Source organism: Lucilia sericata, unplaced genomic scaffold (assembly GCF_015586225.1).
Source record: "Lucilia sericata isolate MDLA Ls3-8-SP2 unplaced genomic scaffold, ASM1558622v1 Contig001595F_arrow, whole genome shotgun sequence".
NCBI lineage: Eukaryota > Metazoa > Arthropoda > Insecta > Diptera > Calliphoridae > Lucilia > Lucilia sericata.
Window position 1 is genome coordinate 82,870 of NW_023995512.1, and position 17,012 is coordinate 99,881.

At 33.9% G+C, this 17,012-nt stretch overlaps 2 protein-coding genes across 2 annotated transcripts; both read left to right on the forward strand.

The window, feature by feature from the left end:
* The first annotated feature begins 387 nt into the window (after positions 1 to 387).
* LOC119612059 lies at positions 388 to 2,054 on the forward strand. The gene is made up of 3 exons (XM_037967780.1): positions 388 to 1,065; positions 1,128 to 1,363; positions 1,445 to 2,054. Exons 1-3 carry the CDS (start codon positions 1,017 to 1,019, stop codon positions 1,697 to 1,699), a joined length of 540 nt encoding a protein of 179 aa, XP_037823708.1. The 5' UTR covers positions 388 to 1,016; the 3' UTR covers positions 1,700 to 2,054.
* A 6,169-nt stretch (positions 2,055 to 8,223) lies between these two features.
* LOC119612062 lies at positions 8,224 to 13,892 on the forward strand. Its single transcript, XM_037967785.1, has 3 exons — positions 8,224 to 10,304; positions 10,369 to 10,583; positions 13,757 to 13,892. Exon 1 carries the CDS (start codon positions 8,603 to 8,605, stop codon positions 9,554 to 9,556), a length of 954 nt encoding a protein of 317 aa, XP_037823713.1. The 5' UTR covers positions 8,224 to 8,602; the 3' UTR covers positions 9,557 to 10,304; positions 10,369 to 10,583; positions 13,757 to 13,892.
* The last annotated feature ends 3,120 nt before the right edge of the window (positions 13,893 to 17,012 follow it).

The window sequence follows — 17,012 nt, forward strand, 5'->3', positions numbered from 1 at the left end:
TAATTCTTTCGATTAAGCTATGCAGCCATTTCCTACAAAACTACATGAATGTCAAAAATCTATTGGAATAAAATTATAAGATTATAGGCTATTAAAATCCAAAATTTTACTTAAATTGGTGAAATAGTTTTATAGATATTAAAAATAATTTTTTTTTTTTTGATCTTGGTGGGTTTAATTTAGGTCCAAAAACTACTGTGGACAATCAATAAATAATATTTAATTAATTGTTGAATATCATTATAGGGAAGAACCTCCGTCAACAGCCAAACTATTACAACAATAATATAAGGGCAGTTTAACGGTATGTTGTAGTATTACATCACTATTTAGCATTTAGCAAACAGAATTAAATTAAGAACAAATAAGTTAAAATGTTCGGAAATCTTATTATTAAATTTTATGATATATTTCATTTTTCGTTTAAATATTTTTCTTTGAAATAAGAATGAACTTGTGGTGAGACTTTCAAATGTTTTTTTCCAAGTTGAGTATACATATGTATATTAAAATAAATGTTTGACGATTAATAAACCTTTGGAAAAAACATTAATATACGAGTATAAGAAGAACTCGAGAAATAACATGTTGTAATCATAAAATAAATTTCTTGACTTTCATTTCACTTGATTTAAATAACTGAGTGGATAATGAACGTGCGGTTTTAGTTAAAAAAAAAATATTATATAAAAATATATTCCTATAGACATACATTACATAAGAGGTAAATTAAACCCAACATTTGTGAAATATGAACGACAAACCGGATAAGAATATCGCAGAATATGCGTCACCATTACACTCGTACGACAAGGCGCATACACACATTTTAAATTTTGAAATCGCTTCTGCAGCGGATGGCATTCGTTGATTACAATTTGGAAGCTCCAACTAACATGTAGAGCAAGCAAGCATTCGGTATTTAATTATACGTTGTTTTTAAATATTATGCGGACAAATTATTTTTTACTTAATTAAATTGAAAAGGCGATCTTTGAATAGCAAATTTATAAAGTATGGATTTAACTGGAGTTATTGTTGCATTTACCGTTATCAATATAATTGGTAAGTTTGATTTTTTCATTGAAAAAATATACATACATCTGATATTAATATAATCTTAATAGATCTAGGCACTAGCATCAAGTGTTTCAACTGTGCTGTAACAACGGAAATCTTAGCTATTGGATATGATCAAATTATTACACCATCTTGTTCAAATTTTGATGGGTCATCAAAATACATCCTCGACTGTCCATATTCTACAATGTGTTCCCGAATTATTTCAAAAAGGCATTTGCAGAATGGTTATGAACAACAAACAACAACAGTTGGATGTGCTCAGCAAAAACGTTTACGACATGTAAGATTAAAATAATGTTTTTAAAGCGATAAAAAAAAAAACAAATTTTAGCACACTTTAAAATGTACTTAAATTTTCCAGGTATTGTACAATGGTAAATGGAGGGAAGAATATTCTGTGGAAGAAGTGTATACAGAAGAATGCAAGACAATGAGTGATAGCAATCATTTATTTGGTACAACAAAAACCTATTGTTATTGTCGTGGGGATCTGTGTAATTCTCCACAGCAACGGACTGTTCAAACACATTTGTTCAATTCTGCACATCAACGACTTGTCTTTATCAGTGCCCACTACATTTTACTGTCCATTCTTGTAATAAAATTAATATTTTAGGTCATAAGATTAAAAATAATTATTCAGGGTTTAACTTTAACTTATATTTAAAAATTATGTATACATGTATGTATATATGCCAAAACAAATCTAAAAGTAAAATATTTTTATAGATGTAAAAAATAACTCTTACTTTCAAGTAAAACTATACTTTGATGTCAAATAACTTTTAGAGAAATAAACAAGTAAGAAATTATAGTCGGGCGAGGCCGACCATATAATACCCTACACCTTTGACAAAAATATAATGTGATTTAGTTGCCATAATAAAGCAATTAAATTGAATTGTACCTTGCCTTAGATATACATAAATACTTAAGCCGTTTATTGTTGAATAAAATTGTGGACATTTAAGTGAAATTTTGATGGGGGCTTTTCATAGGGGCTAGGGTCATATGAGAACCTATTATTATGGAATTCGTGGGGGTCATCAAGTCTTGTATACAACTTGGTTATTGCAGCTTTTTGTCGAGATATGAGTATATTAAACATAATTATGAACTTAAAAGCCCTATTCGGCGGGTTCAGTTGTATGGGGGCTAGGTGAAATAATGGACCGATGTAAACCATTTTCAACAGGCTTCATCTACGGTACCATAAAAGATCATGTGCCAAATTTCATTGAATTATCTCCAAAATTGCGGTCTGTAGTTTTATTACAAATTTTAAAAGCCCTATTCGGGCGGTTCAGTTGTATGGGGGCTAGGTGAAATAATGGACCGATGGTAACCATTTTCAATAAGCCTCGTCTACGGTACCATTAAAGATCATGTGCCAAATTTCATTGAATTATCTCCAAAATTGCGACCTGAAGTTTGATTACAAGTTTTAAAAGCCCTATTCGGGGGTTCAGTTGTATGGGGGCTAGGTGAAATAATGGACCGATGTTAACCATTTTCAACAGGCTTCGTCTACGATACCATAAAAGATCATGTGCCAAATTTCATTAAAATTTGTTTGATTACAAGTTTTAAAAGCCCTATTCGAGTGGTTCAGTTGTATGGGGGCTAGGTGAAATAATGGACCGATCTTAACCATTTTCAATAGGCTATTGTCCCTGGGACAATAGAAGATCATGTACCAAATTTCATTGAATTATCTTCAAAATTGCGACCTGTAGTTTGATTACAAGGTTTACATGGACGGACGGACAGACGGACGGACATAGCTAAATCGACTCAGAAAATGATTCTGAGCCGATTGGTATACTTTAAGGTGGGTATAGGACCAATATTATTGTGCGTTACAAACATCAGCACAAACCCAATATACCCTCCCCACTATAGTGGTGTAGGGTATAAAAATGAGATAATAAAAACATATTAAGAACCAGATTATTTAAAATAAATTAATATCATGTTGCTGTAACAGTTTGACTGTGGCCGATATTTCTTTCCTGGGGAAAAAACTTTCGTTTGATGTAACTGTCGCTGGGTTGACAGCGAAAATCCAATTGTCGTAGGAACGTATATGTTAATCCTCTTTATTGTCTTTAAAATTAAATTAAAGAGCATGACTCGAACAGTTTTTTGTAATTCTTAAACGATTATAACTTTATATCTAGTCGATCGATTGTCACTGTATTCAACAACATGACCTAAAAATCATACATGGGAGTAGTTAATTATATCGACTATTTAATTGACGATTTCATTAGCATTAAATTGAAAAAAATTATAATTATTTTTTTTTTCATTAGCATTATTTTGTCTAATGGTAATGCTTTTTAATGGAACGATTTCATTAGTAATTATTTTTTATTTTTATTTATTTAACAATATTCAATAACCTAGCCTATAGGCCATAAGCGGTTACAAATTTCTACTTCACAATAATTCCTCCAATACAAAATACATAATTATATATAAATAAAATTACACCTAATTTTTTTAAAAAAGATAATATACTACATAAAATAACGATAGGACAATTAAAATGTACCGCATTGATCATAAATAAATTCCTACATAAATTCCAATCAAACAAATGTAATTCAAAGAAGCAAAACAGGTTAAAATAAAGAAAAGTATATGAAGAAATCATAAACAATCCAAAAAATGAACTCACAGAACCAATCAATATGTCATACAGCAACTATATGGCAAATAACACTCCAGACTGTAAAGGACATAGGTAATACAAATCAGACAGAAACATGAAGCTATAAAACACCTATCAGCTGAACCTTCTGTGAAGAAATATAAGTCAATTGTAAGAAAGTTTTAAACTACCCCAAAAAATATCGACTCATGTAAAAGAATTTAAATACCAAAATTACCAATCAATTACATAATAAAAATTTCAAGACTAACTTTAAAAGAACAAAGTGAAAGACAATTCCTTAAGAGCAAAAATATATAATAGCAGAAAAAATCCTCACAAACACAAAACTCCATGCATACAATAACAGTCGCAAATCATCTTCCACCAAAACAGTCACAAGTAAATTCATCCAAATCAGCAATATTGACTGAGCAATCACAACATCCTTAAACCACACAACATTCCCCCATTTCAAAGCTAACAGAAATTTCCCAAAATTGGCAAACAATCTCAAAAAAAAAAATCATATCACAAATCAGTCAATACTAGATAAAAAACCTATGCATATTACTTGCAATTAAAATGATATGAACCAACAACAATAATTAGGCAACCAATAATACCAAAGCAACGGTCTAAAATACTTGCATTATAACATACCTTAAAAAGAAGCAAATAACAGTAATTAGTGAGTAATATGAGGGACTAATACAACATAAATCAAAATCTTATCAAAAAAAAAAAAAAAAAAAAAAAAAGGTCTCACATAAAGAACACAATGAACTACAAGATACCAATTTAAGAAACCCTGCATGTTAAATAAAATAATCAGTTAAAGAAAGTAAAAGAAAATACAAAGTTCCAACTTCTAATAATATAACAATAAGATATTAAAAATAATCTTGAATAATAAAAAAAACAATGAAGCAGACAACATCAACAATGTTCGAAGTATTAATCCAAACAACACAAATAATCCTCATCCAAGCAATTACAAGAAAAACACTAATGATACCTCATTTACATATACCCAGCAAATTTTTATCAGTCAACAGATATTCAATGATGCACCCACATATGAAATTACAAGTAATTGACAATTGAAAATAATGTATTCAGCAAAATCATTTAAAATTTCAATACAAATATCAATAACCACATAAAACAAACCATAAACACAATTATGACAATATCAGTAATTCATCATATTGGATAATCACAAAGACAGTTACTCTAGAATAGCAATAACAATATGAATGACAACACAATTCCAAAACCAATCTAAACATTCCAACCTACCAAAAACAGTATTATTTCATCAACGAATTTCCAACTGCAAAAGCAAATCAACATAGTTAATTCCTCAACATTACCAAAGTACCATCAAATGCAATAATAACACCACAACTCAGTCAAGTGATACTAATATCAAAAAGGTAATAACCAACAAAGGGAATATGCATGTGTTAATATCAATAAAACATACAATATTTCAATAATGATAAACCATTCACATAATAGAAAATATACAACAGAATACAATCTCTAATTTCAATTATAAACAAACTCCAGCTCATTTATCAGAAAAAAGCAAAATGCATATAAAGTTATAGTATTACAAGACTACTACCCACTCAGTAAACAATTCTCAAAAAATCCAGTCAAAAGACATCAACTTTACAATATGTTAAAAAATATACCTATTATACAGAATAAATATATAATACAGCAACCCTCCACTTAAAAAATGATTATCAACCATTATTTAACAGTAACAAAAAGTCTCCTAAAAATTACAAATTAATGATACTGCCAGATCATTATCAGTTAATTCAATACAAAAACCAGCATGTAAATATAAGAACAAAACCAAAAAAAATTAATTCTTAATGTAGCAAAATAGAATCTCAGTTACCTGAATAAAACAAAATTAAGCGAAGAAAAACTTAAATGCCCTAGTAAAATCCTACACAAGAAACCAGAAATTATTTAAAAAGAAATTTTCATTATCATTATTAAATGCATTTAAAAAATTTTTAAACATTAGTTCGAATTTCGAAATTAATTTCGAATATCCGAACATTATAATGTATTGTCATTAGGTGAAATCATGTATACCAAATTTCAGTACATTCGGAATAGAAGAACTAGTTTTAACAGCTTTAAAAATTTTTCGAACACGAGTTCGAATTTTCCAAATTTTTTTTTAGTTTTTATGACACAGATATTAATTTAAAAACATAAAAGAAATTTCGAAAATAACTTCGAATTTTCGAACTTAATTTCGAATATTCGAACATATTATTGTATTGTCATCAGATGTACTTATGACTGCTAAGTTTCAGCCAATTTGGGCTATGGGAACTGGTTTTAAAAGCTTTCAAACCTCGAATCTTCGAAAAATTTTCCTGAATTCTTATCAAATATATTTTTCGACAATTATAAATACTAATTAAATTCGTTTTTGAAAATTCATTATCAAATTCATTACCATTATCAAAAAAAGTTATAATGAAAAAAATATAATTTTCATTAAATGGTACTCAAAATATTTTTCATTAGCATTTTTTCTATAAATGGTAATGAAATTTTAATGCTTAATGAAAAATTCCAATGTATGCTAAAAATATATCTCGTAAATCTCATATACATATGTACATATGTATGTATATCGAAGGTATGAATACTTTATGACATGGACATTTTTGGACATTTATGGACATTTTTTTAGAATAAATTATTTATTTATGTAAAAATGGGAGACCGAAATAAAACATTTATTATTATAATCAATCTGGCTATTAACTGCAAAAAATTACGTGGACCTAGTTAATTCCTTGAGAAATTCCACATTTTGTAAAATATATCAGTCTTAAATTTAGAGTTTTTAATATTTTTTAGATTCTTTTTATTAATATTTATTCAAATAAGATCAAATAGTTAGATTATATAGTATTGCATTTCCGCGTAATTCTATTTGAATTTTTTAAATTATTTCTAATATTGGCGGTGATAACCATTGCAACATTTTGTTTTTGTACTAGTATTATTAACATTTCTGAAATAACTTTTAAACAAATAATCGGATTTCAGGCATAAAACCAGATACATAAATAAGCAATTTATTTACACAGAAAAAAATTTCAGCATAAATATTATGAACTGCTTTCATTGGCAAAAGTTAATAATATTTATAAATGAATTCCTAAATGGTATGAATTTTTTAATTTTTATTTTTCAAACATAATCTAAAGCCTTGACTTAAAATATTTCAATTTTAATTTAATTTTTCTATTTGTTAAAAATTTTTTTAAATTTTCTTTGGAGTTTTTTTTATTTCTTTATGATTTTTAGATTAAAATCGATGAAATGTAAGCGTAATTTGCAGGCTTTTATGAAGAATAAATGTTTAACTACACTGAAAAAAAAATCCATGCCTAATATATACGAAAAATGAATTATTTTCAGTGTACACTGAAAATAACCCATGCTTAACTTTACGAAAAAAAAAAAATTCGTAACTACTTTTTTCGTAATATATACGAAAATTTCGTGTATAATACGAAATATTGTTTAATCAACCCCTTTTCTAATTTTACGAAAGTACACTGAAAATAATCCATGCTTAACTTTACGAAAAAAATTCGTAACTAGTTTTTTCGTAATATATACGAAAATTTCGTGTATAATACGAAATATTGTTTAATCAACCCCATTTCTAATTTTACGAAAGTACGAAAACCTGTCGTAATATCTTTTTTCGTATAAATTAAGAAACTTTGTTTTCTTTTACAAAAATAATTTCGTTAAGTCATGTAATATTTAACGAAAGTAACGAATTTTTTTCGTAACAAGATTATTTAGTAATATACAAGAATTATTTTTGATTTCACAAAAAATTATTGTTTTTTTTTTTTTGTTATTTTCGTAATTTTAAGGGAGTTAAATTAAACGTAATTTTAAATTTTTAAAATTTTTTATGTTTTTTTTTTAAACATAAAAAATTTGTTTTTTTAATTCGCAATCTTTTTCTAAATTTAAAATAATTATTTTAAAAGAACTAAAATATTTATGTCTTTAAAAAAATCGTAAAATGAATAATTTTTTTTCTAAAATTATATAAAATTATTTTGCATTTTACTAAAATATTTCGTACATTTTCGTATATATTACGAAAGAATTTCGTGGATGACTACCCGTCGCGAAGGAACGAAAAAAAGATATTACGACAGGTTTTCGTACACGTATATATTCTTTCGTAATATATACGAAAATGTACAACATTTTTCGTGTATATTAGGCATGGATTATTTTCAGTGTACGAAAACCTGTCGTAATATCTTTGACAGGTTTTCGTACACTGAAAATAATCCATGCCTAATATAAACGAAAAAATGTTGTACATTTTCGTATATATTACGAAAGAATATATACGTGTACGAAAACCTGTCGTAATATCTTTTTTTCGTTCCTTCGCGACGGGTAGTCATCTTGACGCGATGCGAAGGCTTATGTGTGATGACCCATGCAGGCCGTGCTGGTAGGGCTACCCATGCCAGAGGGGCTCATGACGAGCACATACTAAGAACTACCCTTCCCACGACTGGTAGCGTCTGTTTCTCCCCGATGGGGCGGCTACAAGTCCAAGTACTTGTCAAAAGATCTCTACTCATCCTTCGGATGTGTATCTTTTGACAGTACAGTCCGTTCGGGATCTTTAGATCCCTAAACTCCACGACGGTCCGTCTAAATCCACCAGCGTCTGTTCCCACATTGGGCGGCTTGGTGGTCTGCAAGCACATCATATGCAGAATCATATACTTGGCAGCAAGTATAAAATGCACACCGTTCTAATGTCCAATGTCCGACAAGAAACCGTGCCCCGCGTATCCGGTAAGGGGCCTAATAATCTCCGGAGACCCTACCCCCACGGCGAAGGCGACAGGCTGTGGAGAGTCGAGTGCTACTGCCACCCAATTTAGTCCGGCGGAGACACCGGGTCGGGCTAGTCTGAATGCTACCGGCGCCAAACCCAAAACAAAAGCGTCTGCGGATTTAGGGAAGCCTGGATCCTGCAGTCGCAAAACAATAACAGCATCTGGCTCCAAAGCTGGATGCAGCAAAATAAGCAGCGAGGCACCTCTGGACGTCACCCCAAGTACCTCAAAAGCAGCTCAGGTCCGTATTGGCAAAATGCCGATAAAACCCCCTGTTTCGGGGACTACTAAGGCCACCAAAACCAAGGTAGCAACCCCAATGCCGGTTATGCACGAGGGAACTGCGAACAAGATTTCGGGTTCTCAAACGGCATCTCCCAATGCCAGCACGGCGAATAGTAAGACCCCCAGGCACGTAACACCAGCAAGAAGGGCCTTCCTACAACGGCGCTCCGCCGCCAAAATTCTAGCGCGCTTAGCTGGCAAGCCAGTTGAGTCGCTAAGTAAAGAGGACAAGTCCTCTCTAGAATGGGCTAAGGGAAAATTGGCCGTTCTGGAGAAGAGTCCCCCCCTCACGTCAAAGGACGCGCTTAAACGGCAACGTTCTGAGGAGGAGACTAATCTTCAGGGCCAGCAGCCCGGGACAAAACGTCCGAAACCGTTGCCCCCCAAGCCGCATGACAGGACCTCCGGTGAAGTGGTTGAGAACCAATTCACGCGTGCTGTCATCGACAGGGGTGACATAGATGGCGCTATGTCTCCATCCAGATGGGACATAGTGCGAAAAAAGCTGATGGGGGTGTTCTGGGAAGTTCTTAAACAGAACCCTGGTCCCCCCCACAGTGTGAGGACGGCGGTTGGTTTCACAACAGAGTGAAGCTAATGGCCTGTTCCAACGAGCGCTCAGCTTTGCTCTTGAAGCAGGCTGTGTCGCTGATAAAGGATCCCTGGGAAGGTGCTAAGCTGGAAGTGGTCTCTGTGGACGAGATCCCACGAAGGCCTAGATACACCGCCATAATTCCTGCGGAACCACATAAAAAGGCAGCGATACTGGAGCTTCTACAGGTTGGCAATCCGGACCTTCCAACTCAAGATTGGAAGGTCGTCAGGGTTTCTCAACCTGTAGGAAGCTCCAGAAGGATTGTTGTGATCCTGAACCAGGAGTCTTTGGCGCCGCTTCGCGAGAAACAAGGGAAGGTCTACTACGGCTTCGAGTCGATCTTCCTTCGTGTCTACCGAGGCGATGACAAGGGACTATTGGAACAGGATGATCCCGATCCTGACCAATCCGCTGCGGATATGTCTTGCGACGAGACTGACCTTTCGCTGAGTCAATCAACTTCTAAGTTGGTTAAGGAGGGGGAAGAGTCAGTTGACGAGGACGATCTCCTTGCCTCTGACAAGGAGGACGCCAACGTCACAGTGTTGCGTAAAGACAACAAAGGAGATGGTGAGAGTAACCCAAATTAATCTCCACCACTCCAAAGCAGCCTCGGCTGCACTGCTCCTCCGAATGGGTGTATGTGGGGAGGAGCTCGCCCTAGTCCAGGAACCCTGGATTCACCAAGAAAGGGTGTGTGGACTAGGCATGAAAAGCTTTAAGCTATTGTACGCAAAAGGATCTGGTAAGATTCGATCCTGTATAGTAGCCAAAAGCAGTCTCAACATCTTCATTCTTTCTGATTTCAGTGATGAAGACACCGTAGCAGCCATATGGGAGACCAGTGTAGGTGCTATATTGGTTATCTCGGCGTACATGGCTCACGACCACAGCGACCAGCCACCGAACAACCTGGTCTGCAGATCCATAGAGATGGCAAACTCGAAAAGCATGCCGATCATCATGGGGGCTGATGCCAATGCCCATCACACTGTCTGGGGAAGCTCGGACATAAACGCTAGAGGTGAGTCAATCTTTAACTTCATTCTAAGCAATAATCTTGATATTTTAAATACAGGATCCGAACCGACCTTTATTGTTTCAAACAGAAGGGAAGTTCTTGACATTACGCTGGTTAGTTCTATGCATCATGATAGGATAAGGGGATGGAGAGTCTCAAGTGACTGCTCTTTCTCTGACCATCAGTACATCGATTTTGAAATCGTAGTTGACAAAGTGGCCCCAAAGCCCTTTATAAACAGGAGACGAACAGATTGGGAAATGCAAATGGGGCTAATCTCACGTTCACTCCAGGATGTACCGATCATCGAAAACCGATCGGACATAGAAAACGCGGTTGAAACCATAAATCAAGCTTTCAAACACGCGACTTCACTGTCTTGTAAACAGAATATGCACAAAGGCAGATGCAGGCCCCCATGGTGGTCTGCGGACATTGCGAAATCTCGAAAAGAGACGCGCAGACTGTTTAACGAGGCAAAGAAAACAGGAAACTGGATTTCTTACAAGACCTCGGTTAATCGTTTCAAGAACCTGGTAAGAAATGCAAAGCGCAAATCTTGGAAAACCTTCTGTAGCGGCGTGGAAGGTTCTTCTGAGACCAGTCGTCTGCGCAAAATCTTATCATCTACTCCTCCTGTCCCAAGTTTCATTCAGAAACCTTGTGGCAGTTGGACGACCAGCAGCCAAGAAACCTTAGAAGTTTTAATGGCCACTCACTTTCCAGGCTGTCAATCTCCGGAAAACGGGACTGACATGCAGTTTACAGATCTCCCAGCTGATACAGGAATATCCATAAATGAAGATAAGATCAACTGGACGATAAACAGCTTCGACCCCTACAAATCACCGGGTACTGACGGTATAATACCTGCGGATTTGCAATACAATGCTGTCCATCTTATGCCTTGGCTAACGCGGATATATGATGCCTGTTTGAAATGGTCTTATATACCCGAACCCTGGACCAAGTGCACAGTGGTCTTCATTCCGAAAGAAGGAAAAACCTCTCACACGAAGCCAAAGGATTTTAGACCAATTAGTCTATCCTCCTTTCTTCTCAAAACTTTGGAAAGGATAATTGATCTGCATCTCAGAATACATATCAAACCTGACCATCTATCAGCATCTCAACATGCCTACATGAAGGGAAAATCTGTTGAGACTGCATTACATTCGCTAGTTTGTCACATTGAAAAGACAATAGCGCAAGGGGAATATACACTTGTTGCCTTCTTGGACATCGAGGGGGCTTTCAACAATGTTCACCCTGGGTCGATAACAACGGCCCTAACTGGCCTGGGTATAAACCAACCAATAACAGCTTTCATCAAGAGATTACTGACTCAACGAATCATTATCTCCGAAATGGGAGCAGCAAATGTCACAAAAGTGGCAAATCGCGGTACCCCACAAGGTGGAGTTCTATCTCCACTTCTGTGGAACCTAGCGTTGAACCCACTTCTTATGGATCGTAGATCTATGGGATTTAAGGTAATAGCATATGCAGACGATGTGTCTGTAGTAGTATCTGGCAAATATCTGGATACTTTATCGCAAAGGATGGAGATTGCACTCAAGACACTCAGTACGTGGAGCAACGTCAGTGGCCTTGGTGTAAATCCATCGAAAACGGAACTTGTTCTCTTCACTAAGAAGTACAAGATACCCACCTTCACTCTCCCACGACTGAATGGGATAGAATTGAAGTTATCGGATAGTGCTAAATATCTGGGAGTAATCCTAGATTCAAAACTATCATGGCATTTGAACACTCAATCTAGAGTATCAAAAGCGGCTGCGGCCTTATACTCGTGTAAGAGAGCAATTGGCAAATCATGGGGCATAAACCCCAAGAATACCAAATGGCTCTTCGACATGGTAGTCAAGCCCATACTATTGTACGGTGCACTTGTATGGTGGAAGTCTGTACAAAAGGACTCACACCGCAAATGTTTTGAGGGAATCCTTCGTACATCAGCTCTGTTGATAACGGGGGCTCTCCGCACCACCCCATCAAAGGCTCTCTTTGTCATGATGGGATGGCTACCTATTGATCTAATGGCCCAAGAGGTTGCCCTCAACGCGGCTATTAGACTCAATACAATTGGTATGTGGCATATGATTCAGTCAGGTCACTCCACCATTCTCAATTGTCTAGGAGAGATTCCTGACAATATCGACTATTGCATCGCCAAACCGTCTTTTGATAGAAGCTTTTCTGTGAATATCCGACACGATCCAAATGTGATGGAAACAATCCTCCATGACGGATCGTATAAGGTTTTCACTGATGGCTCAAAATCAAACCATGGTGTAGGCGGTGGCTTTTACATAGCACATTCGGGAACGGAAGTATCATTCAAGCTTCCTGACCAATGTAGCGTCCTTCAGGCTGAACTATCAGCCATTAAACGGGCTGCAAACTGGCTCAGGTTTTATCGAATATACGGTGCTAATATTCGAATTTATACCGACAGCCAGGCAGCCCTTAAGGTTCTAAGTGGTGTCTACACGACGTCAAACTTAGTCCTAGAATGCCGGGCATCCCTTAACGAGATGGCGAAACATTCCACAATAGGACTATATTGGATTCCAGGACATCAGCAAATTCCTGGTAATACCATCGCGGACTCTCTTGCCAAGTTAGGCTCCTCGCTTGCAAGAGAGCATACCGACCCTTTTGTCGGTATACCGCTTTCAACCTGCAAACGCTCGATACGTGAAAAACTATATGAGCTTGCGCAATGCAGATGGTCGACTGAAGCCACCTGTAGACAGGCAAGGATCATGTGGCCATCTTACGACCCACAAAGATCCCAAGCCCTTTTCTACATTCCGAGAGTTAATCTACGGAACTTAACGGCAGTGGTAACTGGCCACTGGCCTTTCGGACTCCATGCAAGAAGACTGAACTTACCCAGTAACGACTTCTGCAGGAGCTGCCAGGATGAAGAGGAAGAAGAGAGTATAACTCACTTCCTCTGTCATTGTCCTGACCTAGCTGATCACAGAAAGGGTCTGCTAGGTAGCTATTTTCTGCATGACTTAGCGGATCTATCGGAGGTTAATATCCGAAAGATAGATTCCTATATTCGTGCGACAAACTGGTTCGGTGGAAACCAGAGTGATTAGGTTGAAGTGTACTAATACGCCGACCGTTCTCTCTCGTTTCAGGTATCACAAAGGGATCAAAATACTGGACCCAAGTGTGTCCCCAGTGATGACATCGCGAGGACGACCTGCCTACCTAACCTATCTTTTTTCGTATATATTAAGAAACTTTGTTTTCTTTTACAAAAATAATTTCGTTAAGGCATGTAATATTTATCGAAAGTAACGATTTTTTTCGTAATAATAGTAATATACAAGAATCATTTTTGATTTCACAAAAAAAATTATTTTGTTACGAATTTTTTTTTTTATTTTCGTAATTTTAAGTGAGTTAAAAAATTTGTTTTTTTTTTAATTCGCAATCTTTTTCTAAATTTACAATAATTATTTTAAAAGAACTAACATATTTATGTCTTTAAAAAAATCGTAAAATGAACAAATTTTTGTCTAAAATTATATAAAATTATTTTGCATTTCACTAAAATATTTCGCACAATTTCGTATATATTACGAAAGAATTTCGTGGTGCGAAACCACAAAGCATTTCGTACAATGTACAACATTTTTCGTGTATATTAGGCATGGATTATTTTCAGTGTATGTTTGTTGATGATTTCTTGTTTTAGATTTTGATTTTCAACTTTGTATTTTATATTTATTATTATACAGAATTCGCTAATATAGGATTACTATCTACAAAATATGGCTTTTGAACTTTTAATATTCTGAATGAAAATGGTTTGGGAAAAAAAGTCATGTTCGATTCATACAATTTATAACAAAATTCATTCCAGTTATGTATTATTTTTTTCTGTGTATATGTTTATCATCCACTGAAAATAATCCATGCTTAACTTTACGAAAAAAATTTCGTAACTACTTTTTTCGTAATATATACGAACATTTTATGTATAATACGAAATATTGTTTAATCAACCCCTTTTCTAATTTTACGAAAGTACGAAAACCTGTCGTAATATCTTTTTTCGTATATATTAAGAAACTTTGTTTTCTTTTACAAAAATAATTTCATTAAGTCATGTAATATTTAAAGAAAGTAACATAAAAACAAAAAAAACATAAAAAATTTTCGTAACAAAATTATTTAGTAATATACAAGAATTATTTTTGATTTTACAAAAAAAATTATTTTGTTACGAATTTTTTTTTTGTTATTTTCGTAATTTTAAGCGAGTTAAATTAAACGTAATTTTAAATTTACAGGAAATTAGCTGCCTAATTTCATGTAAAATTTTTTATGTTTTTTTAAAAAACATAAAAAAATTTTTAAAAATATGTATGTATGTATGTATGAATGTATGTATGTATGTATGTATGCATGTATGTATGTATGTATGTATGTATGTATGTATGTATGTATGTATGTATGTATGTATGTATGTATGTATGTATGTATGTATGTATGTATGTATGTATGTATGTATGTATGTATGTATGTATGTATGTATGTATGTATGTATGTATGTATGTATGTATGTATGTATGTATGTATGTATGGATGTATGTATGTATGTATGTATGTATATGAATAAATATCTTGTTTGTTTTTCATAAGAAAAATAAATCTTAATAGGTTATGGGCCCAGACCCAACCTCGGACATACATATATAGTAAAAAGGTTTTAACGTAAAAGAAAGAAGATGGCAAAGTATCTGTAAGAATTCCATTGTTAAACGGGAATAATTTCTCAGCATTGGAAGCCATTCCAAATGGAAGCCATTTTACATAAAGGCCTTCTGTTGCGTATGGTTAGAGGAGAAGAGCAAATGACAAGGATCACTCCTATTCGAGAGAATGCTACGGAAGCGCAAATAATTGCATATGAAGAATCATTATGTTTCATTGCAACCTGATATAATAAGAATGGTGAAAAATTTCAAAACTTCATCTGAAATATGGTATTATCTCAAGGCAACTTTTGATAGAAAATCAACTAGAAAGAAGGCGGAACTATTTCGTAAATTATTAAAATGAAGGAAAACCAAAACATAACTGAATATTTAACAGAATTTGATATAATTGTATCTGATCTACGTGAAATGATTGATGATATGGATGAAGACTTTTTAACCGTAATGTTATCATCTAAATATGAATTTATAAGAGCAGCATTTGATGCTGCTAATGAATTTCCAACTTTGAATATTTTACGATCTAGATTGTTGGAAATTGGTGATAAATTTGAACAAAAAAGTAATAATTTAGATGATAACGCTCTTAAGGTGAATAAATTTAAGAAAGTAAACAAGAAAATATATTATCATATGGATGAACCAGGTATGGATAATTTTCCTTTTAATTGTTTTAAATGTGGAAAAAATGGTCATATGGCCAGATACATAAAACAAAAATTAATAAGGCAATATAAGTCACACAATCTGATAATGAATCAATACATTATGCAGTATCCACTAGAGTAGTTAATAGAAACAGTTTTTCATCATATGGTGGTATGGCAGATGACAATGATTTATAAATTAAAGGAATTGGCACAGTTCAATTAAATATTAAAATTAATAATCAATTTCATATTGTACATCTTCCGAAAACTTTATTTATAACAGATTTAAGAAGTAATCTTTTTTCAATTTCAAAAGCTACAGATAATGGTTGCCAAGTAGAAATATTTTCCGATAAAGCTCTTGTTTCAAAAAATAATCAAATTCTAATATATTTCTGAGAAAAAAAAATGGCCTATGTGTATTGCATTGAGTCTTTTCCTAAAATTGACATTAAAACTTCAAAAGGTCCTGAAAAAGAATTTTAATGTGGCATAAACGATATGGACATTTAAATTCGTCTGATCTAAGAAAATGTGTAAATAAAAATATGGTTAATAGTTTACCAACATTTAAAAATGAAGACATAAATTGTATAAGCTGCATTAGAGGTAAGCAAATACGAGAGTCCTTTCCTAAGAAGAATAATAAATCAAGTATTGAAGTATTAGAATTAATACACACAGATTTGTGTGGTCCGATGAGAGTAGAATCAATAAGTAAGAAACCTTATTTCGCAACATTCATCGACGACTTCACGAGAAAAGTATTTATATATTTACTAAGGAAAAAGAGTGAATATCTAGAAACATTCAAAGAATTTAAGAAAGAGGTGGAACTAAAAACAGCAAAAAGATTAAAAGTTTAAGATCGGATAATACACCTGAGCTTTATGAAAAATTGTGGCATTAAACATCAATTTACAGTTCAATATACTCCGGAACAAAACGGAATAGCCGAATGGATGAATAGAACTCTTGTAGAAATGACAAGAACTATCATGATAGAAGCCAAATTA

Excerpts from the sequence above, each read along its gene's own strand:
- LOC119612059 (XM_037967780.1), top strand. The coding sequence starts at position 1,017 with ATGGATTTAACTGGAGTTATTGTTGCATTTACCGTTATCAATATAATT. Across the intron at positions 1,066-1,127 it reads TACCGTTATCAATATAATTG|ATCTAGGCACTAGCATCAAG; the intron begins GTAAGTTTGATT and ends TAATCTTAATAG. Across the intron at positions 1,364-1,444 it reads AGCAAAAACGTTTACGACAT|GTATTGTACAATGGTAAATG; the intron begins GTAAGATTAAAA and ends TAAATTTTCCAG.
- LOC119612062 (XM_037967785.1), top strand. The coding sequence starts at position 8,603 with ATGTCCGACAAGAAACCGTGCCCCGCGTATCCGGTAAGGGGCCTAATA.